At 45.3% G+C, this 26222-nt stretch overlaps 2 protein-coding genes across 9 annotated transcripts in view; one reads left to right on the forward strand and one right to left on the reverse strand.

Annotated features, from left to right (window-relative positions):
- Window positions 1-2335, reverse strand: part of CBX3 (chromobox 3) — an 18178-nt gene extending 15843 nt beyond the window's left edge. The window contains exon 1 of one of the 5 annotated variants that reach the window (XM_075922178.2): window positions 2002-2335. Coding sequence is in view for 1 of the 5 variants with exons in the window: in XM_006138379.2 (XP_006138441.2) it covers window positions 1310-1390 (81 nt within the window). In the remaining 4 variants the exon portion in view is untranslated. Of the gene's footprint in view, window positions 1-1079; window positions 1252-1309; window positions 1397-2001 lie in introns of those variants that run through there. The other 4 variants (XM_075922179.2, XM_006138380.3, XM_006138379.2 and 1 more) reach the window with 4 other exon arrangements.
- On the forward strand, window positions 1438-21568 carry HNRNPA2B1 (heterogeneous nuclear ribonucleoprotein A2/B1). Of its 4 annotated transcripts, XR_012901989.2 has the most exons (12): window positions 2776-3234; window positions 9654-9764; window positions 11333-11479; window positions 12145-12355; window positions 12694-12795; window positions 12885-12965; window positions 13798-13860; window positions 14816-14935; window positions 15158-15280; window positions 18819-18901; window positions 20218-20348; window positions 21217-21568. XR_012901989.2 is itself a non-coding variant. In XM_075922177.2 (11 exons), the coding sequence occupies exons 1-10, from the start codon at window positions 1642-1644 to the stop codon at window positions 18878-18880; spliced, it is 1050 nt and encodes a 349-aa protein (XP_075778292.1). In that variant the 5' UTR covers window positions 1438-1641; the 3' UTR covers window positions 18881-18901; window positions 19057-19542. The 4 variants fall into 4 exon arrangements, 3 of the variants coding, with proteins under 3 accessions (XP_075778292.1, XP_006138440.1, XP_006138439.1); XM_075922177.2 differs by lacking the exons at window positions 2776-3234; window positions 20218-20348; window positions 21217-21568 and adding exons at window positions 1438-1671; window positions 19057-19542; XM_006138377.4 differs by lacking the exons at window positions 20218-20348; window positions 21217-21568 and adding an exon at window positions 19057-19542 and having other exon boundaries at window positions 2781-3234.
- The last annotated feature ends 4654 nt before the right edge of the window (window positions 21569-26222 follow it).

Raw genomic sequence — 26222 nt, forward strand, 5'->3', positions numbered from 1 at the left:
ACCCAAGGAGGAAAAGTGTTCAGTTTCAAGCAATTAACTAAGATATTTAACAGCATTTTCAAGATGCAAAAGTGAAATTTTAGTTAGCAACAAAGTATCTGTAGCATAATTCACTAGTGAGTTACCAGTAATCCTGACACAGCAGGAAATATAAACTGCAGAATATTAAAACTATAATGTTGCAAATGTATGGATCAGAAGGCAAGAGTTAAGGCTAATACAGATACAAACTGCAAAACTGTGTACACTGTATGCGAAGACTAAAATGCTTAATTAAGAAATATACATTGAATTAACCTATATAGATTACATAAAAACCACATGGTCTGAAGAAAACTCATCCTCTTTCCCATGCAGTTGCTTACACTAACCACCTCTTTGGGCATACATTTAGTCACCCATCCCTGCAAATCACAAAATGATCAAGGCAAAAAAAAGCCTATATGGAAGTCAGAGGAGGGCTTTGACTCAGCGATCCTGCCCAATTCTCACCCCCTTGCAGCCCGAGAGGTGGTACTGTAGCCAAGAAGTCCAGCGAAGGACAGGCAGAGGCTTGGGCCCTGCTGCTGGGCACTTCATCTAGGATTCATTGCGATTGGAGGGGGGAGGGGGAGAAGAGGAGGGAAACAAAGGCCCATAGCACAGGAATGAAGGGTATGGCTGCGCCACAGGCCTGTGATGGGCGCATACGAGGCCCGGGTGACCTAACGGGACTAGCTGAGCAAGGAGTAGGGCCAACCTGCACGCCAACGCAGAGGAGGAAACCCTGCGCCCCTGCCTCTAGTCGGCGGAGGGAACAGCCGGCGAGTCATGCGTGTTGCCTAAACCTACACTCCACCATTTCACACACCCGCTCTCAAAAAAGGACGAGGGCCCCTTCCCGGCGCCACGTTGCCCCCTCACCGAACACGACCATTGCGCTCCAAGAATAAGCTGGGCGGACAGTGGAAAAACCGCCCTCGGGGCTGGCGGCGTCGCTTTGTCCCCTGAACGCACCCCCCTCCGCCTCTCCCCAGGCTGCACCCAGCGTCTAAGCGCTGCGCTCCCCTCCCTGTTAGGGCCCAGAGCCTTCCTCCTACCTATGGGGGCAAAGCACCCACTAGAGATCCCGGAGCTCAGCTCCCTCTTCCCCCGCACCGCCGCTACCCGCCTTCAGTAGCCACCCTTCAGGTAAAGGCGGGCAGCGAGGGGAGGGGGAGGGGAGCTCCGCAATTACACCCAACGCGAGCCCAGCTGCAAGGAATTTTGGGCGCTACCCAATTCCTGGCGAGATTAAATGGGAAACGAGAAGAGAGAGAAGGATACAGACTTCAATGGTGCCTGGCGGTGGCGGCGACTCGGGTTTCCCGTCTCCTCCTTGCTCCCTGCGCGCACTGAGCAGCAGCGACATCTGAGGGGGTGGGGGCAGAGGCTGGGGCGGCTGCTGCGGGGTGGGAGCGCTGAGCTGCGCGGTGGCTGGCGGCGGGGCACCGCGCACAACGCCGCCTACACGTTAGCTGCAGCCTCCTGCCGCCGCCACTGCTGCTGCCGTGTCGCTACCAGTGCAGGCGCGAGCGAGAGGGGGGCCAGCCAAGGCTTCTCTCCCAGAGAGCGGCTTGAAACACGGGGACGCGAGCTCGTCGAGCGCCTGGGCGAAGCAAGATGCCTCGCGGAGACCGAGAGAGCGACTGGGTGAGTGCCGGGGCCCAGCGGAGCGCGCCATAGCCGCCGGGCCAACGGCCAGCCCTGCCTGGGCGCGGCCCCGGGACGGGCCTAGAGGCCGAGCTGGCCGCGGAGAGCTCCCGCATCGGCTGGTGGGCTACGAAGGGGAACTTCGGGGGAGCGAGCGGAGGCCGGGGGGGGGGAGCATTAGAGGGGCTTGGGGGCCGGGGCCCAGCGACCATGCGGCCACTTCCTCGAGGGCGGGTGGTGGGAGACCGCGGCCATTTCCCCACTGAGCTCGGCGGGGGGAGGGGAGCTGCCGAAGCGCCATTTCCCCGGCGAACCGGGGCCGCCACTCACCCTGGGCTGCGGGGCCGCTGTGCGCGAAGCTGGGTACGGCGGGGTCCGCCTCGCTCGCGGGCCTGGCAGGCGGCGTCTCGCTGCTGGCGCCAAATCGGGCCACTTCCTCCCAGGCGGCCGGAGGCAAAGGGGCCGCCCCGCCAACAAAGGGGGTCTCAGGGCCGCGCACTCCTCGCGCTCCGGGTTTGGCCCCGTGGCCCTTGCCCACGCTCTACCAGCACCACAGGTGGAGAAAGGGGGCCCCTTTGGCTAATTATAGTCCTTTTGCTGCTGTTGGGATCGGTCTCCGGGCGGCTCCGGCAATTTCCGGAAAAACCCGAAGCGGGAGCTTCGGCTCTATTCGGACGCGAGAGGCTTTCCCGCTTCTTTGTCGGAAACTACCGAACAGACCTTCGTAGTCGAGGAAGCCTGTTTCGGCTCTTTCCGGAAACTGCCGAAGTGGATCGCGCTAGTTCGGGCTTTTCCGGGTCTTGCCGAAGTGGAGTTGGTCCACGACGACGCCTGCGTCGGTTCTTCTCGGAGACAGCCATTGCTAGCGGAGTTGTTGAGCTTTTTTACTACGTTACTAAAGCACAAAGGAGCGTTCCGCAGAACTGCGGGCGCTTCCGGGGAGCATTTAATTCCACTTGCGGTCCAAGCAGCCGGCGACAGTTAGAGGAAAGGGAGGGGCGGACGGACCATTGCCTGACGATGCATTTAAAAATACGTAACAAGGCAGCCATTACTAAAAAGGTTGGGTCGTATTCTCAAAAAGGGTTACGCCGGCCATGAGGTGGGTGGTACGCAAATAGCGCACGTCTCGGGTGTACAGTTGCGCAAGGTGCGTTTCGGCTCGCAAGAGTTAGTACTCTTGCGTCATGGCAGGCATATTCTTAAAACTGTTACGCTGTTAGCGCAGCGGGAGGCGTTCGAACTTCCCGTTCGCTAATACGCTTGGTGGCGCAGTGGGCGAGTCTTGGTGCTTTTCCGTAGTAGAGACGTTAGAGGGGAGGAAGGTTCTGGAAGCGCCGGCGGCAGTTGGGCTGGTGCGCAGCAGAGGGAGGCGGAGGCACACGCTGCGGCAACAGCGCACGCGGAGGCGAGCCCTAGATCCGCCTCACAGACGGTTTAACCGAGCTCCTGTCGCTCTAGCGAGCCGCGTGCGCTCTGGGGGTGACCATGGAGGGCAGTAAGCGAAGCGGGTCTATGTCCGGGCCTGGGAAGCGCCGGGATCAGTCCGGGGAGGCGCAGATGGTAATGGCGGTAATGAGGGGGAGGGGTAAAATGGCGGCGGGATGGCGGGGAATAGACCCCGGCTTGCCGGGAAAGGCCCGGAGAGCCCTGCTGCAGGGAAGCGCCGCCACGGAAGAGTAAGGGGTGGCGGGTATGAGGGAAGGGTGTGCGGAGCGGAGTAACTGTTACCTTGCGGGCAGCCTCTACGGAGCAGGAGGTGATGTAGGGGTGGGGGCACCGGGGTTCCCTGTCCAGCTTGGCTGGGAGCCGGCGGGGGTAGCTGAGGGGGGGCTTTAGGCATCTAGTTTTTTTACGATCTTGCGAGCGAAGCCGACCCCTGTTCTTGCAGTAGCGCCAGGCAGAATTTTTCTCTGCGGCATCGCTCTCCCTAGGGTTGCTGCTTTTAGGCGCCATTTTCCTTCTCTCTCCAGTGGCGGGTGCCTCTGTCTCCCGGCATTGCCACATGGCGGGCTCCGCGCAGCTGCTGCTCTGACCCTGGAGATTGCAGGCCCTTGCCCCGTTGGGAGGGTGCTGAGGTGGACTTGCGGAGGCACCGCTACCGCTACTCTTGAACAGACCCGTACGGGTAACAGTCGCGGGGAGCGGGGAATTTAAACCTCCTCCGCCCCCCCTCTCCCCACACACACGCGCATGAACTTTTTGGCGGGCACGCAGTACTCGGATGCTGATCTGAAGCTCCTGCTCTTTTACCTCTTCCCGCCATTTTTGTTAAGGTCTTAAGCTGCAGTTTGCAGCAGGTTATGGCCATTCTTTGTCTATTTCTGTAGGTATTGTTCTGTAAAACACATTCCTTGTGGCTGGACTCTTGCCTTCTCAATAGAGGCTCAACATATCCCCATCCTTGCAGATTCGCTCATGCTGTGGGAGAAGTACATTCTTGAAAGCTTCAAAGCTCGTTTATACCGTATTTTTTATTATAACTTTGTACAAAAATAGACGTTCTCACCGAGATTATAAATGGAAGGTAGCTGGACATGCTTAAGTTGCCACAGGTAACATTTAGGCCTTGTTTTCACTACAAACATTAGGCTAGTGTAAAGTTCTCCTGCCCTGCCCCATGACATTGTGTAAGTTAGAAACACTCTTCTATCAGCAAAAGTTCCATCTATATGAGGATTTTGCCACTTAGTTGTTAGGTATATGTTTTTTTCCCCCTTTCATACATCGTTATGCTGCTGCAGACAATATAGTGTAGGCCTGGCCATATTGTAGTTTCCTAATTGGTAGGATGCTAGCCAAGGTTGTAACAGTACTTTTAAGGAAAGAGACTGTTCTCATTCAAATCTCAGTAGCAAAGTAATATCTCCTCTCCTCCCCAGTATAGATATGTTCTAGGTAACACATGTTAAAATCACAGTGTAGATAGTTTTAAACATCTCAGCAAGACTGTAAATAATAGGGGGGAGCTGGAAGTCTGAAAATGGAGTCCATGTTCCACCCAAGGCAGGGCATAGCATGGGATCATGTACAATACTGATTTACTCAAGTACATGCTATTTTTGATGCACCATGTGGTAATTTAAATATGAGACTTCAATGTCAAACTTCAGAATAGTTCTGTAGCTCTTGTGGCTGCAGCATGAAAGCTTCAGTGCTGAAATTAAGCTTGTCATGCTTACTACTCCCCGGCCCCCCAAGAAGTTCTGTGCACAAAATGTTCTCAAACTTTCTTAGCGTAACCAATGTAAGGTGTAGACACCCTAGTTCCCCCTACTGAGTTACCTCTTTTTCCTTCCTAGTCTCACTGGTTGTGTGGTGAAAAATGACAGTTTTGTATATATTTTTGTTTCCTTGGTAACTACAGTGTCTTGCAAGTGTCCTTCAGATCCGCAGAAGTTTCATGTCATATATTCTAATAGGTAAACGGTGTGGGTGAGGTACTGTTTTTGTTTGTATTGGACCAACTTTACTCTAACATGATTTACAGCAACACTGCTTATTCTAGTAGCTCTTGTTAACTTGGCTTATAATACTTTCTGAAGATGTGTTATGAATATATGTAGCTTATACCAAATGATAGTAGTGCCTTGATCCAAGTTTTCATCAGCAGTCCATTTCCCCAAACCCTGTCTCAGCTTTGCCCCACTCCAGCTAAGTTTGGAGTAATTTGTGAAAAATATTTATGCAAATATCTTGTAGCATTAATATAGTGGTCCAAATATTCCCATTGAGCAGGGGTTCTCAAATTTTATGGCACCACAACCCCCCCTCTGTGCAAGAACAATTGTTAGTTTGATGCCAGTATGGGGCTTGAAGTCTGAGTCAGACTAAACCCTGGGTTGGGCCGGGTGGGGGAGGAGACAAAGCCCAGGGGCTTCAGCAGGAGACTGAAGAGGCCTGTTGCCTTAAGTCCTGGGCTAAAGCTCCTCAAGCTTTGGTTGCATGCTCCAGAAAGACTAAGCAAGGACTGTTAACCCCATTAAAATGGGGCTCGTTCTTCCCATATCTTTCAGTTGGCTGTAACATTAGTGTGTGGGTGTTTTTGTTTAGTTTTTAAATCCGAGTGGATTTTTGGAACTTATTTATGGGTTAGTACTTAATCATTCAATTTTTGATAAGACTGTGTGGTTGCTGCTTTAATCAGGCTTTGCAGATTGTCTTACAGCTGTGCAGTAATTAGAAATATGAAATTGAACAGTAAAAAAGGTATATAGGTTTGCATCGACAGTCTAGTGGCTGCAGAGCCTGAGAGAGGTAGCAGGATATGCAGCTATATCAAAACCAGGTTTGGTATTTTCTTAAATAGCTTCTTTTAGCTCTAAGGGTGCACCATTGAAATCTTGCTTCAGGCAAGATCAGGAGGCTTCTATTAGTCAGTGTGGTAATTAAACTGGAAAATAATTTAAGGGGATACCTGCTTTTAAAACTACAAAAATTGGTAATGCGTTAAGTATTCTTTAAAATGCTTAATTTTAGTTTTTCATTACCTGTTTGGTTCTTTTCCTTCTCTCTCGACATGAGTAGTGAAACAGATTAGCCAGCAACACTTTTCCTAATCTGGTTCTAGTCAGTATTATTAGGGTCTTATATAGGGGGAATGTAAGTGACTAGTTGAGTTGTGACTCGATTAGTCGCTTCTCCCCCCTGCTAGAGGCAGCAAAGGGGTGGGGAGCTGGTTTAAAAGCTGGTTTTCCCCCAGTACCATCTCCGCAGGGGAAAGGGGAGGCAGAGGTGCAGCATCTGGGACTGGGCACAAGCTGGGACAGCCAAGTCCCAGCTCTCACCCAGTCCCCTGCTGTGCCTGTGCCTTTTAAATGTAAGAATGGGGTGGCTCTTACTACATTTAAAAGACAGAGCCTTGGGGGTTAGCTACCTCTGCAGTTTTTGTCCCTTACCTATTAATTGAGTAGTAATAGAAATGTAGCCGTGTTAGTCTGGTGTAGCTGAAGCAAAATACAGGACTACAGGCAGTCCCCGGGTTACCTACAAGATAGGGACTATAGGTTTGTTCTTAAGTTGAATTTGTATGTAAGTCGGAACTGGCTCCAGATTCAGCCGCTGCTACTGAAACTGACTAGGGGCTGACTACAGGAAGCTGGAGGCAGAATTGCTCTGCCCCCAGCTTCCTGGAATCAGCCACTGATCAGTTTCAACAGCGGCTGAATCTCGAGCCTGGGTCATAACAGCTGGGCTGCCAGGTAGGTCCCTGCAGGACCAACCCGGCAGCACCCCAGCTGCTCTACCCCAGGATCCACAACAAAAGCCTGGTCTGCTGGGGGAGGGGGGGAATGCACTAACTGCCCCCCCCCCCCCCCCCAGCAGACCAGGGACACGGGGAGCAAAGCCGCAGCAGCGGCGTGGTGCTGCGCCTCTGAGGCTTTGCTCTGGCAAAGCCTCAGAGGCGCAGGACACTGCTGCCGCTGCGGCTTTGCTCCTGGTGCCTCTGGTCTGCTGGGGACCGTCTCCAGAAGACCAGGGACACCGGGAGCAGAGCCGCAGCGGCGGTGGGATCCCGCGCCTCTGAGGCTTTGCTAGAGCAAAGCCTCAGAGGTGTGGGGACCCCTCCGCCTCCCCGGCTTTGCTCCAGGTGTCCATGGTCTTCTGGAGACGGTCCCCAGCAGACTAGGGGCACCCAGAGCAGCTTTTCTCGCCCCGGAGGTCGAGGTGGCGGGACTGCTGCGCTCTGGGCGGTCCCGCTGTCTGCGAGCTCCAGGGCGAGAGAGCCCCGTTCGTAAGTGTGGATCCGACATAAGTCGGATCCGCGTAACTCAGGGACTGCCTGTATGTAGCACTGAAGTGCTACATAGTCCTGTATTTTGCTTCAGCTATTAATTGAGTGATTGTGAAATTCCCTGGATGACTTGATCAGCTGATTAAATGCAATTTAATATCCTTAGTCTTATACCCTAGTTCATTGCATCAGTGTAGAGGGTATAAATTATGCAGGATTTTTTTAAACATACTTCTATTTAAAATGTGGGTTTTTTAAAAGTTTTTATGAATCCTTGGAGCAAATTTGAGCAATCCAATATTTTTAAAGCATGTTTTGAAGGCTTGAATAGTAACGCAGTAAATTCAATCAATGTCTCCAAATTTACCACTGGTAAATATCTCATCCCAAACATGTGATTCTAGAAGGGGGGGGGGGCGGGGCGGGATATACAGCCTTTCAAAATTACTTAAATTCTGCTTACCCTCTCACTTTGCAATGACTGGTTCATTAGAGCCTTCAATTCCTAATTAAGTATACAGGCAAACAAATGTTGACAACACATTAATTCCATCTTTTTGATGGTGTTAAATGCCCTGGGAATTTTAATTATGTAAAATTTCTAATTGTGTTAATAGCTACTTCCTTTCCCAGGTAGGGATTTCTCTCCACTTTCATAATAAACTCTTCAGTTGAGTTTATTGGTCAGTTAAACTATATAGCTGTTGTTTGTGTTATGGTAGCTAGTCAGGATTATGGTACCATCATGCTAGACTAGACATAGTCCACACAGTGAAAATTGATCCTGATTTAGTCAGTTTCATCTGTTCATTACTCCTTGAGTTGGTCATTTTGTTTAAGATCAGTTGCTTTTCCTCTCCTCCTTTTTATATATGACTGCTTTAGTATCATACAATATTTAATGTGGTTACCCCAGTGTATAGTAAATTTACTGATCCTCTGAGCCACATACTGTAATCTTCAAAAGTTTGAAACAGGCACACTTGCCAGGGTTCTGGCACCTCATTCCTGCTGGAGTCCTGAGTCCGGGCAAGTGTTTCCCCATGGGGCTGAAGTGCTAAGCTCTCTGATCTGGTGTGGTAGATGGAGGATAGGGAAGCTCTGCAGCCACCTTTTTAGATGCAAAATAGCCATGTAAACCTCTGGAGCCATGGTTTGGCCATCCCAGGTTATATGCACAAAAGGTACATTTGCCTTTTTAAAGACTAGATGTTTTACCTACTTGTACAATATTCAACAGGTTGTGTTTTTTGTAAAAACAGGTGCTTAAAACTGCAAAACAATACCTGTCAGCCTTCACTTTTTTCCCATTATAAAAAGCCCCCAATCTTCTTCTAAAATTGCAGCTTCCTTTGTGTACCACCTTTTCATTTTTTTTTTTTAAACCATGCGAAGTGTGAGTTGGCCTATGTTATAACGCTAGTTCTGAATACGTAGTCTCCTTTTTTAATTTTTGGCATGGCCATAACTTTCAAACCCCTACTGGTACAAAATTGACCTCTGCTGTAAAGGTTGAAATATTTTCTTGAAAGAGTATTTCAGATAAAATGAGGTAAACTGCTTTCCACTTGGGACCCGATCCTACTTATAATGAAGTCAATGGCAAAACTCCCATTGATGTGATTGGTGCAGGGTCAGCTCTTTATATTTGTCATAAGAGCTTTAATTCTCCACATGTGAGTGAATTGATGAGAAATAATGTCTTAAGGTTTTTGGAGAATGAGTGCATGAGGTTTTTATTCAATTTAAAAAGAAGCACCCCTCCAACCCTCTCCTTTTTGTTTGCCTTACATAGAAACTTACTTATTTTCAGGATTATATTGGTGAACATCGATTGGAACACACACTTATTTTATTTTAAAATAAAATAGCCTACTTTTGGGAACGAACAACATACATTCATCTAGTAAAGAGGACACAGCTCATCTATTAGTCAATGGTTTTTTTTTTGGCCTTTTTTTCCTGAGAAGACACACTAATGCAGAGAGGAAAACTTGACACATCAAGGGGAAACTTCTGTAGTTCTAAGTGTACTTTAAAACCTAGTTTTCCCGTTTGGGAGGGGAAGGAAAGTAATTTTAAAACTCTGAACCTGTAGTACAATGTGGCAATAATACAACTTCGTGCCATAACAGTCTTTTGATGAAAATGAGTATTCATGTACATTTGTGAAGATGTCTCAGACTTAATCTGACTGACAGTAAAATGGAAGGAATTGCAAATGACATTAAAAATGTTCTCTAATTAGAGGGAAAAGGAGCAGTTTCGCAAATTATTCATTGGTGGCTTGAGCTTCGAAACAACAGAAGAAAGTTTGAGAAACTACTATGAGCAATGGGGAAAACTTACAGACTGTGTGGTAAGTTACATGTTAATAATGTGGACTTAAGAAAAACTTCATAAAAATTGAATGCCATTTTCTGAGGTAATGGTAGTAGTAGAGTTGGACCTCTCTGGTCCAGCATCCAAGTTTGCCAGACCAGGGGAGGTTGATTCCAGCCCCTTTGCTGTAGCTGGCCGCTGGGCTCTCCTGGAGGGGTTGCCAGCCTCTTGGCTCCCTTCCTGGCTGTCATCCCTGGCTCCCAGATTCCCTTCCTGGCCGCAGGCTCTGCTCCCGGCCCTGGCTGGCCTCCACTTCCTGTTGTTGTGGCTCTTTGGTCCTATTGGACCATAGATGTCGGACCAGAGAGATTCAACTGTAGAAGATTACTATTGTGAAGTATGTTGAGATATTTAGAATTTGCATTGAAAGTATAAATTGGTGAGTACTTGCAAAATCCAGATATGAGGCTATTGAAAACAGTCTTGTCTTTGCAGAAGGTCCACTAGTTAACTCTGTAATAACTCTACCCATCCAAACATAACTAACAGTACTGTCTTAATTTTTTCACAACTGTGTGTATCTTCCTGTATATTGCCTTATTTTAAGAGACAGCTTTGTACATAGTGTTAGGCCTAAGGCTGCCCACGTGCTCCCCGGCTTTTCTCCCCGTCTCCCTGGTGTGCTGGTCTCCAGCAGACCAGGAAGACGCGGAGCAAAGCCACGGAGGATCCAGGCGGCGGGACCGCGGTGTGTCTCGGTCCGCTGCCCATGTCTCCCTGGTCTGCTGGGGAAGGGGGGGGGGGGGCAAGCTAGTATGGCCCGCCCCCCTCCTCCCCCCAGCAGACCAGGCGTTTCTCCGGATGCCTGTGGTAGAGCAGCTGGGGCGCTGCCGGTTGGTCCCGCAGCACCACTCTGGGCGCTACTGGACCAACCCAGCAGCACCCCAGCTGCTCTGCCCCAGGCGTCCCCAAGTCAGCCACTGCTGAAACTTACCAGCGCTGACTACAGGAAGCCCGAGTTGCTCTGCCCCAGGCTTCCTGGAATCAGCCCCTGATCAGTTTCAGCAGCAACTGACTTGGGGACGCTTGGGGTTCTTAAGTTGAATCTGTATGGAACTGGCGTCCAGATTCAGCCTGTTGAAACTGATCAGAGGCTGATTCCAGGAAGCCCGGGGCAGATCAACTCTGCCTCGGGCTTCCTGTAGTCAGCCGCTGGTCAGTTTCAGCAGTGGCTGAATCTGGATGCCAGTTCCGACTTACATACAGATTCAACTTAAGAACAAACCTACAGTCCCTATCTTGTACGTAATCCGGGGACTGCCTGTAGTGGCATAGCTTAAGCACCACAGCTATGCCCCAGTGTAGTAGACCTACTATTAGATGTTACTAATAATTTTATCTAATGCATTTTTAACACTGTATTTTTGTGTACTTGTGGCCCAAATTGTTGGTATACACTGATTAAAAACCAAGTTATGGCTTTTGTAAAACTAGGACATTTTTTTAGTAAGTCTGTCAAACTGAAAATCAAATCTTGCTTTTATTTAACTGTAGAGCTAATATGAAATATAGTGAATTGGTGAAACTTCCTGACTCTCTTTGCAGGTAATGAGGGATCCTGCAAGCAAAAGATCAAGAGGATTTGGTTTTGTAACATTCTCCTCCATGGCTGAAGTTGATGCAGCAATGGCTGCAAGACCTCACTCAATTGATGGAAGGGTAGTTGAGCCAAAGAGAGCAGTCGCCAGAGAGGTGAGCAAAGTGTGATGAGATTCCAGTGCTCTAATTTTTCTTGGAATTAAGAGGCTCTAGTTAGGGGTAGGTGCCTTTTTTCCTCCTCTATCCTTTTATCACTTTTTATTAGCTTTACAGCAGTTCACATGTAGAGGTTGACTTGTACCGGTTTGAATTTAGAACGTGCTTGACAGAAGCCATTTCTGCTTCTTTAGGTTAAGTGACTACACTGTTGGTGGGAGCGTAAATATTAAAAATTTAATCCCTACTGTTGTAGGTTGAATATCCTGGTCAAACTAGATGCATCGGGGGCTTGATGGTCTTTTTGAGACTAGAGATCAAGGATGGGATTCTGGACCCAGTGAAAACAATGGAAGTTTTGCCAGTGACTGTGGGGCCAGGATTTCACTTGAAGTTATCTTTCTAGTAAATAGAAACACAAAATTTACAATTTTCATTCTTCAGCATAGCCTATTTCCCCTCTCATTGTTAAGAGCTTTTCCCATAGCAACCAGATGATTGTAAAACAAAATTGACAGAGGCATTCCAGATAATATGATTTACCCAAAAACTAAATTCATTTCTGAGAATTTAGATTCCTAAGTTAATTATCTTGGTAAAGAGTCTGTATACACTCTTCTACCAAAGTTGTAGTTTGAAAAAATATTTCAAATTCTTTGAAGGAATCTGGAAAACCTGGTGCTCATGTTACTGTGAAAAAGCTGTTTGTTGGTGGAATAAAGGAAGATACTGAGGAACACCATCTTCGAGACTACTTTGAAGAATATGGGAAAATTGACACTATTGAAATAATTACAGACAGACAATCTGGTAAAAAGAGAGGTTTTGGCTTTGTTACATTTGACGACCATGATCCTGTGGATAAAATTGTATGTAAGTAAACTTCATTTCACAATTTCATCTAACAAGTGTTACATAAGGTCCTGATATAGAGAACACTTAAGCATGTCTAGGTAAGTTTGAATTTAATTGGCTGGCTTACATGCATAAATGTCTGTAGGAACACAGCCTTTGTTTTGAACCTTTGATTTATAAATTTGAATGCATGTAACAATACTACCTGAAATTATCATGTGATCTTTTAATTAACTCTCTGATTGGCATTGCAAAAAAGTGTGAAAGAAAAGGCAATTTTAGCCATTCCTGAGTTACATTTCAGAAACAATGTTCACTGTATGAACTTCTTATTCTAAAATATTTATGAATTACAGTGCAGAAATACCACACGATCAATGGCCATAATGCAGAAGTAAGGAAAGCTTTATCCAGACAAGAAATGCAAGAAGTTCAAAGTTCTAGAAGTGGAAGAGGAGGTATTGAGTTTCACTCTGTTTTTAGGTTCAGTTTTTAGGTTCAGTTTTTATGTAATAAAACAATTAATAGGCATCTAAAATTATTTTAGGTAACTTTGGCTTTGGGGATTCACGTGGAGGTGGTGGCAACTTTGGTCCAGGACCAGGAAGCAATTTCAGAGGTGGCTCTGGTAAGAATGCTTTTTTTTTTTTTAATTGAGTTTGCTGTGTCAATTACTACCATCTACTGCAGCTTTGGCAATAGAAAAGGCTAACAAATGTCTTAAGCTGATCTTAGTGATTAAAAATGAGAGTATAAATGTCTGAAATCAGTGTCTTCGAGCTGTTCAAAACACAAGAACTAACTTTATTTTGAGTATCAAGTCTTTTATTTAAAGTGGTATATGTTCCCTAGAATGGACAAAGTAACAAAGATTGCTAGAGTAAATTATTAAAATTTCAGAGGGGCTTTTAAGTATAAGTAATTGAAGATGGTCAAGGTAGCAGTTTCCTCGTTGCCAGTTAAAGTCCAAAAATACAATTCAATTTTGTATGCCTTTTTTAGTGAAAGATGCATATTTTTGGTTCAGGGTGCATATGTCTGAAATTCTAAATTAAAATTATCCCCCCAAAGAGAGCTTGGAATGTAAGTAATTGTATTTTTTACCCCCTAAAATAGTTGTGGGTATCTAAAAAATCTAAAGTGATCTATCATCAGAGAAGGTTTGTCACAGTTTGGAGAGTACAGATGTGTTTTTGAAAGTCATATTTCAGATGAATACATTAGCTTATAATTATCAAATCTTCCCAACACACAAATTATGTAAATACAGTATTTGACACTAGTTTTTGAAGGGCCATACACAGCTTCTGCTTGGTACTGTTTTTGTACTTGAATTTTTTTTAAGAATTATAGCTTGTCTCAATTTAAAAAAAATCTTTACCCATTTTATTCATAATAGTGAACTGGAATTAACTTTTATTATTTCCGTACATATGAACTAAAACAAATGTTTCCAACAGATGGATATGGAAGTGGTCGTGGATTTGGTGATGGATACAATGGATATGGTGGAGGACCAGGAGGTTAGTGTAGGCTAGTAGATTTTTGTACCTTCTTATACTTGAAAAGGTCATTTTCTCTCTTGCTTTTTTGGCTGTCTCACTCATGTTTCTCATTTTGAAGTATATAATACTTTTGCCCCACAAATCAAAGCATGTAGTTCTGATGGCTCGTGCTCCTGTACAGATTACTCCCTTGTGCCTGAACCATACACTGTCTTCACTTCAGCAAAAATGTCTGGCACTGAGTTTTTTCTCTTCTACACTATTGTTTTGTTCCTTTATGATTTTATGCAAAAAGTCTATTAAAACAACTGGTAAAGAAAAATAGTGACTTTTTAGAGACTTGGTAGATAGAGTGTAACTACTAAGGATGTTAAGTATTGTGTAATTGACTAATTGAATAGTCAGTAGGGTGGCGCTGCCCCTTTGAAATGCCTGCCACCAGGCTCCAAGCAGTGCTGCCACTTTGAAATGCCATGAGGATCCTGACCCTGGGCTCCATGCAGTGCTGCCGCTTTGAAGTACCCTTCTCTTTCTCCTCTCCTTGCTGTCTATGGGATAGTCAGCAAAGGGAGGAGGGAAGCGAGTAGTTGACTAGTCCTTAACATCCCTAGTAACTGCAGCTCTATGTTGTTTAGCAGTGCTTTCTTAAACTAAACAGCATTATGAAAATAAGAATTTATTTCAAGAAAAGCCATCTTTTTAGACTTGTAATTATCATGTGTTGGTGGTAATTGTTTTAATCCTTAGGCAAAAACTGCAGTCAGGCTAAACAGTTAAGGGAGAGTACTTAGCTTTAAAATGACTATTATTTGTATAGATTGCCCTTCAAGACTTCCTCTTGGCCTTTCTGGCCTTCAGTGGAATGATACTGAAGAAAAGTAAGATCTAGGTCTTTGTGTGATCTGAGGAATAGTAGACTGAGTTCTGCTAACGTTTATAATGTAAAGTTATTTAAAGGCTTATTTCATAATAGGTGGCAATTTTGGAGGTAGTCCTGGTTATGGTGGAGGAAGAGGAGGATATGGTGGTGGAGGACCTGGATATGGCAACCAGGGTGGAGGCTATGGAGGTGGTTATGACAACTATGGAGGAGGTAATAAATGCTTTAAAGCAAATATGACTGTTTAGTTTTGGACTAGACTGAGCAAGAGTATTGACTTGAACATTTTACTTCAGTGTTGTCAGAATTAGTGTGCCATTTTCTGTGGTCAGGGAAGAAAATAATTTTTCATTGATTAGTGCCTGGATTTGTTCTGTTTGTAATAACGTATGTGCAGTAATTGTAACAATTAGCCTTCTTTTGTCAATAATATAGGCAATTACGGAAGTGGAAACTACAATGATTTTGGAAACTATAACCAACAACCCTCAAACTACGGTCCAATGAAGAGTGGAAATTTTGGTGGTAGCAGGAACATGGGTGGACCATATGGTGGAGGTATTGTATATGTCATGGGTTGAACTGGGACTAAACTTTTCAGTGTTCTGATACTTCGTAGTGGCTGATTAACTTGTATAGAGAATCGCTGCATATCTGTTTTGTTCTAGGGATGTTAAATATTGGTTATTGAACAGTCAACTAATCGCATGAATTCTTATCAGTCGACTATTTTATAGTCCCCGAGGGTGGGGCCAGCAGCCACTGAATCAAGAGGCAGCAGCACGGGGTGGCAGCACCCATCTATGGAGGGGGTTGAGCTCCTGGACCCAGCATGAGCCAGAATTGAGCCAAGTTGCCTGGCTCCTAATACATTTTAAATGCAGAGCTGCAACGGGGTAGGTCCCAGACCTGATGTGATCCAGGACTTAGCTGGGCTGCTGGCCAGCCTGCTGAAAAATTTGGGTGTGTGGGCAGGAGGATGTGTGTAGTCTATAGCATTAACCTATAAGCTTTTGCTTATTGATTAATCAGTTAATTGACTACACCACTATGTCCCTATTTAGTTCCACATAATCTTATAATTTCAGTGCCATTGTGAGCTGAATTCTAGAGCCAGTAAGCAGTGATTATCTCTTAATGCATCCAAACAGTATGGTTTCAAACAAAGTCACTATTTATTTGGTGTGGAGATGAGTTTTCTCAGTGCAGGAACAGTTAAGAGGATTTTGTACTTTGAGCAGACTACTGAGTTCATGCCTGACCCATGTGAAGTTTGTTTGGGGATACTAACTTTGGTGGGGATACTAACTTTGGTAAAATGTAGTATATTTATATTTCTTCCTGTTCCCTCCCTAATTTTAGTGTTGGTAGCTTTGGCAAAGGCTATCCATAAAAAAAAAAAATCATCTTTACATCTCTATACCAGTGGTTCCCAACTGCCAGACCACAACCAATGCAGTGTGGTGGGTTGCTCACTAGGACCCAGCAGCAGTGGACAGGGACTTGGGGAACTAAGGCTGTGCTCAGCCCCCACATCGAAGTGTTGTGGTGACTCAGGGATGGAGCCTGGCCCCAGAGTCCGAGTGGGGCCTGCAGCCAGGAGGGGGAATCTCCATTAGGGCCAGTCGTGCTGCTCCCCAAGTCCCTGGGCAGTGCCTCCAGACTGGCCTGGCCCACCTCTGCTCCAGAGTGGGCAGTGCTTGGGAGGCAGATAAGAGAGAGACACGCCCCAGGGAGTGGGCCCCCCGGGCTGTTCCTAGCAGAGTTGGCTGCAATCCCTGCCCAGGTACCAGGGAAGCTGCTGCCAGTTCTCAGCATGTGCAAGGCAGGGGAGCCAGTCCTGGGGGTGTCAGGTGTAGGCATGTTAAATATCAAGTAATTGAATACTCAGTGCATTTTGCATCTACTATTTGATTAGTCGATAGGGCATCTCTGCCTTTAAAGTATAGCAACAGCCCTAGGGCTGTTACACTTCAAAGGCCAAAGCTCCACATGGAGTCCAGGGTCAGCTGGGGACTCCCCCTCTGACCCTGGACTCTGTGCAGCACTGCTGCTTTGAAATGGAAGCCAGGCTCTTCTCAGCACTTGAAAGCAGCAGTGCTATGTGGAGCCCCACTCCTGGGGGGGGGGGGGGGAGAAGATGGGGCGGGGGAGTCCCCATCTGATCCTGGGTTCCACACGGTATTTCAAAGCAGCAGTGCTGTGTGGAGCCCGGGGTCTGGCCCCAGACTCCACATGGTGTGGCTGCTTTTAAGTGCCCCATTCTCCTTCCGCCGCGCCTCTCTCATGGAGGCAGCAAGGGGGCGGGGGGAGCGACTAGTCAACTAGCCTGTCAACTACCTGATAAACATTTGCTTATTGGATAGTCGACTAGTTGTTCATATTCCTAGTCGGGGGCGGGGAGGTGGCAGATAAGGGGTGAGGGGGATGCAGGAGGCGCGTTGATGCTTAAAGGCAGATGGGAACGGGTGCAATGCAGGGAAACTCTGGGGGCATGGTCACAGGGAGGGAAAAGGGTGGGATTGGTAGTAAGAGCATTCTGGGGTGAGGAAGGCAGATATACGGGGCAGGGGTTGTATCTCCCCCATCTTCTACTATACAATGGCAGTTTCCCTGCCCCATATCCCCACCCCATGGGGCAAGAGAAGAAGGGCAGATGTGATTGGTGGTAGTACCTGGGCACCAGCTCCTATGCCCTTGACAGAAAGTCAGTTGCTAAATAGGGTACCCCACATGCCCCTTGTCCCTTTGAGGGCCACTCCCTCTGCAGGCACCATTCACCCTTGGGGGAGAGGCTGCCCCACCCAGCAGCCATAGGATAATTCTTTCTGTGAACTTTTTTAGTGTTGTAGATATCAGCAAAGTCTGATATGTTACGTGTTGTCGGTGTGAATAGATGCGATGTAAAATAACACGTGGCCTCTTAAATTACCATAATGAGTATGCAAACAAAATGTTACCCATCTACCAATTTTATGAATGCATTTGCTGGTCCATGGTATAAAAAAGGTTGGGAACCACTGTTCTGCACATTAGTTAGAACAGGGATAGGGGACCTCTGGCCCAATCCAGCCCATGGCAAGTCTTTGCAGTGAGCAGGAAGCCATGAACCTCTGCAATGTATCAGAGGTGGCAGCAGCACTTGGTGGGAACTGGTGCACCACATGAGCTATCTTAAAAGAAGTCTTCCAGTGCTGGGAAGCTGGCTGAAATTTTTACCAGTTAGTTACTCATTTTCATGCATTTTAACATCCCCACTGGCTGGCAGCCAAACTCCACACCCTAAACCCATAACCCTCAACCCACTCCTGCAATTAAACATCCTCTCACATCCCAAACTCCCATTTACCAAGTCAGAATCTCCTCCCAGAGCCCATATTCAAGTCCTGAACCTGCTTCTGCATTCCAAACCCCTTGGTCCCAGTCAGGAGCCCTCTCCCACAACTTGAACCCCTCATCATGGCAGAACCTCCTCCCCTGCCACAGGGTTTGTGTGGTCCACAACTGACATTATTCTGTGGCTAAGTAGCCCTGGACAGATAAAAGGTGTCTGTCCCTTCCCGCTGCCCAAGTTGGAGACCAGTATGAATAAGTTGTTCAATATAGTAGTAATTACCAGCATCTCACTATTCCACTAAACTTTATTCTTTCTCTCTCCTTCTTTCATGTTAGGGTCATTATGTTTCTTCCTGTTTTGGGGAAGGGGTAGCAGCTTCTGAGCAGTTACGCTTTGATGTGGAAAGCATGTAAAGAGAAATTTACCTTAAACTATTTTCTGCAAGGTGTAGTGTGGGTGGATTGCTGTTGCCCAGTTCATTCATATTTGCAGGATCAGGCCCAAGAGAGCAGTATTAATTTCCTTATTTGTTTAAACCTTAGTCTTTCTGCAAGAATTTTGTGTTTTCAAAATGTGATTATCATGGCAATTCTTGAGGTAATTTCGGAGGACAGTGATAGTGCACACTACCTTCAATACACAGCTATGTTCTTGTGAATTGAATATACATCTTTTATGTAAATATACGGAAAATGTGCTTGCATTTAAAAAATAAAGAAGTTTTAAATGTTCTCTATCCTGTTATTTCCTCAAATGCAGGAAATTATGGTCCAGGAGGCAGTGGAGGAAGTGGGGGATATGGAGGGAGGAGCCGTTACTGAGCTTCTGCAAACTTACCATGGGTAAGTATCTTTTTTTATAAGTGTTAATTGCAGTGTTTCATGAGACTTAGCTGCAGGAGTAAAAGCTTTTTAGGATCATATTATCTTTCCTTTAAAAATACCTTAGATGGATAATTTCATAACCTATTTTTTACTCTTTACTTCTGTTGAAACAGGCTTCACTGTATAAATAGGAGAGGATGAGAGCCCAGAGGTAACAGAACAGCTTCAGGTTATCGAAATAACAATGTTAAGGAAACACTTATCTCAGTCATGCATAAATATGCAGTGATATGGCAGAAGACACCAGAGCAGATGCAGAGAGCCATTTTGTGAATGGATTGGATTATTTAATAACCTTTACCTTACTGTGGAGGAAGGATTGTAAAAAATGCCTTTGAGACAGTTTCTTAGCTTTTTAATTGTTGTTTCTTTCTAGTGGTCTTTGTAAGAGTGTAGAAGCATTCCTTTGATAATGTTAAATTTGTAAGTTTCAGGTGACATGTGAAACCTTTTTTAAGATTTTTCTCAAAGTTTTGAAAAGCTATTAGCCAGGATCATGGTGTAATAAGACATAACGTTTTCCTTTTAAAAATTTAAGTGCGTGTGTAGAGTTAAGAAGCTGTTGTACATTTGATTTAATAAAATAATTCTAAAGGAAATATTGTGTAATTATAGACTTTTTTTAAAAATATTGTAAAATAAGGCAAGGAGTGGGTAGTATAAGGTCCCACAAATAATACAAAGTTGTTGTTGTATATGTAAAATTAAATGCTGGTCAGAAAAAGTATGTTGTCTGTAAATTATCAGGTTTAAAATATCTAGATAACTTAAGGGATATCTCTGCAAGGAGAAACACCTTTTTAGATCTTTTAGATGCTGCTTCTTCAATGGCAAGGAAAGGAAATATCCCCAGCGAGGTACTCTTCCAGGGACACAGGTCTAGTACAAGAGAACTCTTGAAAACGGCACTAAGTTCAGCCAGTCTTAAAAAGCTGCGCTGTATTTCTGCAAAGGTTTAACTACCGTAGTTTTAAGGATGCCAACGAAGGCTGAGGGTGTAGAGCAAAATAGTTCTAAGCTTCAGTTAAACTTCTTTAGGTAAGATCTTATTTACTTTTCCTTTCTTAATGTTCCAAAAACAAGAAACTAATACTATGACAGTCTCTTTCAGTATAGTGGTTATCATATGTAGTTTAACATAGCAATGAATTGAGTTAACCATTACCAACTGAAGAGAATTTTGTGAACTTTATTTTTTTTTCTTGTATAATTAAATTTTGACATTGTCTAAACATTTCAGCTACTTAACATATTTTTTTCCTACTGGAATCTAGCTTTGATATGAGCCATGGACAAGCATAGACTGCTGCTACTGTACACTGCTACAGTTGAACAAATGAGACCTGCAAGTGTCCATTAGTAAAGTTTTGCAAGGGTTCCATACCTGGTGGTGTTAGTTAAAATGGTAGGTCACAAGTTAATTAAATCATGAAACTTTGTTTACACTTTGCAACCTTTTAGTTTTCTTGGGATTTTGATGTTTACAACTGCAATGAAGGTAGAGCAGTTGTACTATTAATCTTATGCTATTACAAGTGAAATGTACTGCATCTGTGTATACTGGCCTCTTGTTATATAGTGCCTTACTTGGGATCCTTCAGAACGTAACTTCTTTTTATGACCAGTTTGAGAAGTAGCGAGGTTAATCTGTTTCAGCAAAAACAACAGTTCAGTGGGCATAAGCAATTTGTGAGTTGCAATAAAATTAATCTTTTTAAGGTCCTATTGGACTCCTTCCTTGTTACACTTTTTTAATATATTTTAGGGATTTTTTTTCTACAACTGAAATGCATCTACATCGTAGTAATGAATGTGGCACCACCCATTCTTTATTGATGCGTAGTATTTCTCTAAAGGGCAAGTCAACTTCAGCTGTAACTACAAGTGGGAACTTTTTTTTACACACACTTTTATATATATAAATGGAATTTGGCTAGGATACTGTTTCCTACTTTTTAAAAATGTCTTACAGTTAATACATTTTAGTGCCAGATTCTGTAGCCCAAAACCATTCCAGTCAGAAATATTTTACACAGTAACATGCTTCTCAGCATGTGTAAATTGGTAGAATCTAGTCCTTTATGGGTTTTTTTGGTTTAATTGCCTGCAACAGGCTGCACACCTGAAGAACCTGCATTCAGCTAACCAAAGGTGTATTCCTTTTGTGTTCTGCACACTATTGAGTTGTTTAATTTTTTAATCTGTCCATAAGTAAATGGATAGACATACATGATAAACATCTTCAGATACACTTTATTTTTTTTCTTTGGCAGGAAGGTGCCATGCTGCAGGTAACAAATGAAGAAGTGGTCAACCACAGACATGCTTCAAGAAATAAGAAATTCTGTACCATCAGAAAATAGTTGCTTTTTCTGGCTTCATTAAAATTCTATAGGTTAAATGAATCCTGCAAATAAAACATCCTCAGTTAGTACAGGTTTCTGTAATGCTGGGTTTTTAAAAATAATAGTAATAACTGTCTGTAAATCTCTTGAATAAAATTCAGGGCTGGCTAGGAAAAGCAGACCAATAATGTTATGAAATAGCAAAACTTGTGAATAGAAAGATTACATACATATTTTTATAACTTTCATAGCTTTAAAATAAAATTTTATACCACAGTAATTCTAGTGTAATGATTGATAAATTTAATGTGTATTGATAACATTAAAACACCGTTAACATACAACTAAGTTGAGCCTTTGAGACCTTTAACCTCAAGGGAGGTTAAAGTTTTGACAACCATATTGATATAACTTCCATATCTGAGTAATCAACTTTTTTCTCTGCTGGGAGATACAGCACTACACATTCAAGAAGCTACTTTGATTTTTGGACAGCTTTTGTTTTTCACAAGTGCTTTTTGGCTGCAATATTTATCATGGTATATGAAAGTCACCGCTCGGTTAACAAGTTTTGATTAGTTTTCAAACAGTGGAGTCTCATTTAGAAACAGATTTCACATGTAAAATGCGACGCATAATATTATAAACTTTTACATGCTTTCTCCCCAGCAGTACAAGAGCATCATTTCAGGAGCAGCGGGTGAAGAGGTAAATTACTGTGGAGTTGGGGGCACCTTTTATCCTGCCTCAGGCTCAGCTGCTTGGGCTCAGTGGGACTTCCTCTTCCTTTGTGAGGAGGGAAATCAGTTTCACACAAACAGAATGGGAACTGACTGGCTAGGAAGGAGTACTGCAGAAAGATCCTAGGAATCATAGTGGACCACAAACTAAATGAGTCAATATTGTGACACTGCCAACAAAAACATGATTCTGGGATGCATTAACAGGAGTGTCCATAAGCAAGACACACAAAGTGAGTCTTCCACTCTGCTCTCATTAGGCCTCAGTTGGAGTATTGTGTCCGGTTTTAGGCATATTTCAAGAAAAAATTTGGAGAAAGTGGAGAATGTCTAGCAACAAAAATAATTAAAGGTCTAGAAAATGACCTGAGAGAACTGAAAGAATTGGGCTTGTTTAGTTTAGAAAAGAGAAGACTGAGAGGGGATAACTTGAAAACTGCTATCTAAAAAGGTGTTACAAGGCTGAGGGAGAAAAATTCTTTTCTCCATAACCTCTGATGGGCCAAAAAGCAATGGGCTGAAATTGCAGAAAAGGAAGTTTTTTAGGTTAGACATCAACCACCCTGACAGTTATGAAGTTTTTCTTAAACACTGGAATAAACTGTGTAGGGAGGCTGTGGAATCTTCATCGGAGACGTTTAAGAGCAGGTTCTCTGGGATGATCTGCTTGGTTCTGCCATGAAGGTAGGGGATTAGACTTTACCTTTCAAGGTCCCTTCCCATTTCACTATTCTGATTCAGGATGCCTATTTCTTCCGCCATATTGAGCCTCACCACCTGCACCCCAGTCTTTACCCTGCTCTGGGTAAAGGCTTCAGCTTCATCTGGGTCACCTGCAGTCTTATTTTCCCCCTGCTCCCAGAGCCCTGCAGTGAGCGATTGTGCATCCATATCTCTCCTCTCTCTTCTCTTCACCCCGCCCGCCCCCCCATCCCCCCCCAAGGTTGCCTGCAGCCAGATTGCCCCGATTCTGGGTTCTTCTGCACTTAGATCCTTCCAGGCTAAGCCTGCTTTCCCCACACCTGGATTAGGGTTGGGTACGCATGCAAGACTCCTGTGTCTGCCTGTAAGGGCAGTTCCCCAGATTGTTTCTGGGGCAGATCCAGCCATGTACACTCTCCAGTTCTGGTGCAGCTGTGGTGGAGTGCATGTCTGAAGTGGTGGGGGAGCTGCAGGATGATCTCCCAGCTCCATGCAGCCAGTGGCCTGTGCTTCCCAGTGTCTTACCTGCATATTATTGGCAAAATATCCATTATTTTAAAATACTGTGCACATGAGTAATATGTATCCTTGAATTGCAAATACAAGGTTGACATTCCAGTTTAGAAATTAGCTAAAGCATTTCAGCCTTGTATTTATTTGACTGTTGGCTATACAGGCAGTCCCCGACTTATGTCGGATCCGCACTTACGAACGGGGCTTTCTTGCCCCGGAGGTCGGGGTGAGAGCCCCGTTCGTAAGCTGCTCCGGTGCCCCTGGTCTGCTGGAGACCGTCTCCAGCAGACCAGGGGCACCGGGTGGGTTCCCGTGCCTCTGAGGCTTTGCCAGAGCAAAGCCTCAGAGGCGCGGGGAACCGCCGCTGCTGCCGCTTCAGTCCGGGTGCCTGTGGTCTGCTGGGGACGGTCCCCAGCAGACCACAGGCACCCGGACTGAAGTGGCAGCAGCGGCGGGTCCCTCGCCTCTGAGGCTTTGCCAGAGCAAAGCCTCAGAGGCGCGGCACCCCGCTGCCGCTGCGGCTCTGCTCCCCGTGTCCCTGGTCTGCTGGGGAGCAGCTAGTGTGCTCCCTTCCCCCCCCCAGCAGACCAGGCTTTTGTTTTGGACTCTGGGGCAGAGCAGCTGGGGTGCTGCCGGGTTGGTCCAGTAGTGCCCAGAGCGGGCGCTGCAGGACCAATACTGGACCAACCTGGCAGCACCCCAGCTGCTCTGCCCCAGGTCCTGATTCAGCCACTGCTGGTCAGTTTCAGCAGCGGCTGAATCAGGACGCCTGGGGCAGAGCAGATGGGGTGCTGCTGGGTTGCTCCAGTAGCGCCGAGGAGCGGTGCTACTGGAGCAACCCAGCAGCACCCCAGCTGCTCTGCCCCAGGCGTCCCCAAGTCAGCTTCTGCTGAAACTGACCAGCGCTGACTACAGGAAGCCCCAGGCAGAGTTGCTCTGCCCAGGGCTTCCTGGAATCAGCTGCTGATCAGTTTCAGCAGCAGCTGACTTGGGGACGCCTGGGGTTCTTAAGTTGATTCTGTATGTAAGCCAGAACTGGCGGTCAGTTTCAGCAGTGTCTGAATCTGGACCCCAGTTCCGGCTTACATACAGATTCAACTTAAGAACAAACCTACAGTCCCTATCTTGTACGTAACCCGGGGACTGCCTGTACTGAGTTTAAAACTAAGTTCAGAGCTAGTATATTTAGCTTGTATGTAGTAATAGACATTCTTATGTTACACTGCTACAGGAAAATGTAAATGTTCTGAAGCTTCAGTATAAAATTCTTCTTGTAAAACAGTAGCAAACCTGAATTACACATTTAATCTAGCTGTTTTCTCCCATACAGCCCCTAGTCATTATCCTAGAGCCAGACCTAATATGCTTTCTAACTACTCAGCAGGCTCTCCTGCTTGGACATGTAATATGATTTGAACTATGATCAATTTACAAAAGTGGGTTTACACTTAGCAGTTCAGTATTGCAGCTTGGTGGGTTATGGTGCAAATTGGAAGAATAACACTTGGGGAGGAATTTTTATGCATTCCAATGGGGAGGAATTCTTGTGCCTTTTTCCATTTGTTATTTTGACTCCCTATTTTCTATTCATTTTAATAAAACAGGTGGTACTTCATTGTCCGTATTTAGCAAAGGTGAAAGCATAATCTCCTCCTCCCCCCCTCCTGTTTCTGGGAAGCCACTCCACCGTCCTTCCCAATAAGGAAGTATGGGTTGGGGAGATACAAAAGGGAGGAAGCATTGTTCTAAAGCAGTGGAAAGCTTCAATGTTACTAGATTTTTAAGATGTCTTACTACAGCATACTGCTTTTTTGTTTATTTAGGGACGCGTTCTTAATCTAGAAAAGCTGCATTTGTGTGTTTAATGGTGAATTTACTGGAAAATTATGGTCTTTAGTCAACATGGATTCTAGTAATTCTGAATGTCCTGTAACGTGTAGTTGTTGCTCGTCATTAAATTTCTTGTCTTCCTTCCTCCTCCCCCCCTTCAAGCTAATATGAAACCAGTTTTGCAGAGTACATACTTTTAAAAGGTTCTTTGCCATTTAAGATATTTGCTATGTCTCATTAAAAGTCTTCATTTTCAGGGTAGAGGTGTCTTACTGTGGGTGCCTGCAGGCCAATAACGGGCTAAAGGGAAGCAAACTCCTCAGTTGTGCAGGACTAGGGCATGATAGACTGATTAAAATTACAATTGATGCAGAGCCTGCCCATGGGGCACAAAATTTGTGACAAGATGCCCCCTCCCCCCCCCCCCCCGTCCTCTGATATGAGTGGGATTCTTCAGTTTCTCCACTCACCTCTTAAAGCAGTGGTTTGTGTGGTCTGTGGATCCAATATTAATCCATGACAGTCTCACAGTTGAGTTGGGCCATGGGGTTTCAACAGGAAGCCTGGGCTGGTGCTCCAGCTCTGCTTTTCATGTGAAGTTGAAGCACCAGCACTGGCTTCCCAGTGGGTATAAGCCTCATTGCCTGTATCTGGCTTGTAGGGAGAGCATCTCCACAAGCTTATGGTCCCACTCTCTCTGGCAGGGGGAATGTTAGTGCATGAAACAGCTTGCCTAGAGGATTTCTTCACCTCTCCTATTGGATGGAATCCTAGCCAATGGGAACAGTGAGGAGTAATTCCTGGGACTAGCAGGATGCATGCTCCTGCACCTTCCCTCCCTGAGCACTGACTGTCCTGGCCTGACCTCTGCCCTCCAACCCTTTCCTGCACCTGTTTTGTCATGGGTGGTCACTGGTGCTATGCAGAAAGGTGGGTTGAACAGAGAGTGGCTCAAATTTTTTAGCTTGTAGCCCAATCTTCAAGGGTGATATTTAGAATGCAGAAACCTTGACCAATATCCTCTGCCCTACACATTGGTTGGTTGAGCACCAGCACAAGGGACTGTTGTGGAGTTGGTCTGGGCTGTTGGAAAAGATCAGCTGGAAGTTCTCAAGCTATTGACTTTTTATGTGTAATCTCATTGATCCA

The sequence above is a fragment of the Pelodiscus sinensis genome, chromosome 2 (genome assembly GCF_052426305.1).
Source record: "Pelodiscus sinensis isolate ZL-2025 chromosome 2, ASM5242630v1, whole genome shotgun sequence".
NCBI classification, from domain to species: Eukaryota; Metazoa; Chordata; order Testudines; family Trionychidae; genus Pelodiscus; species Pelodiscus sinensis.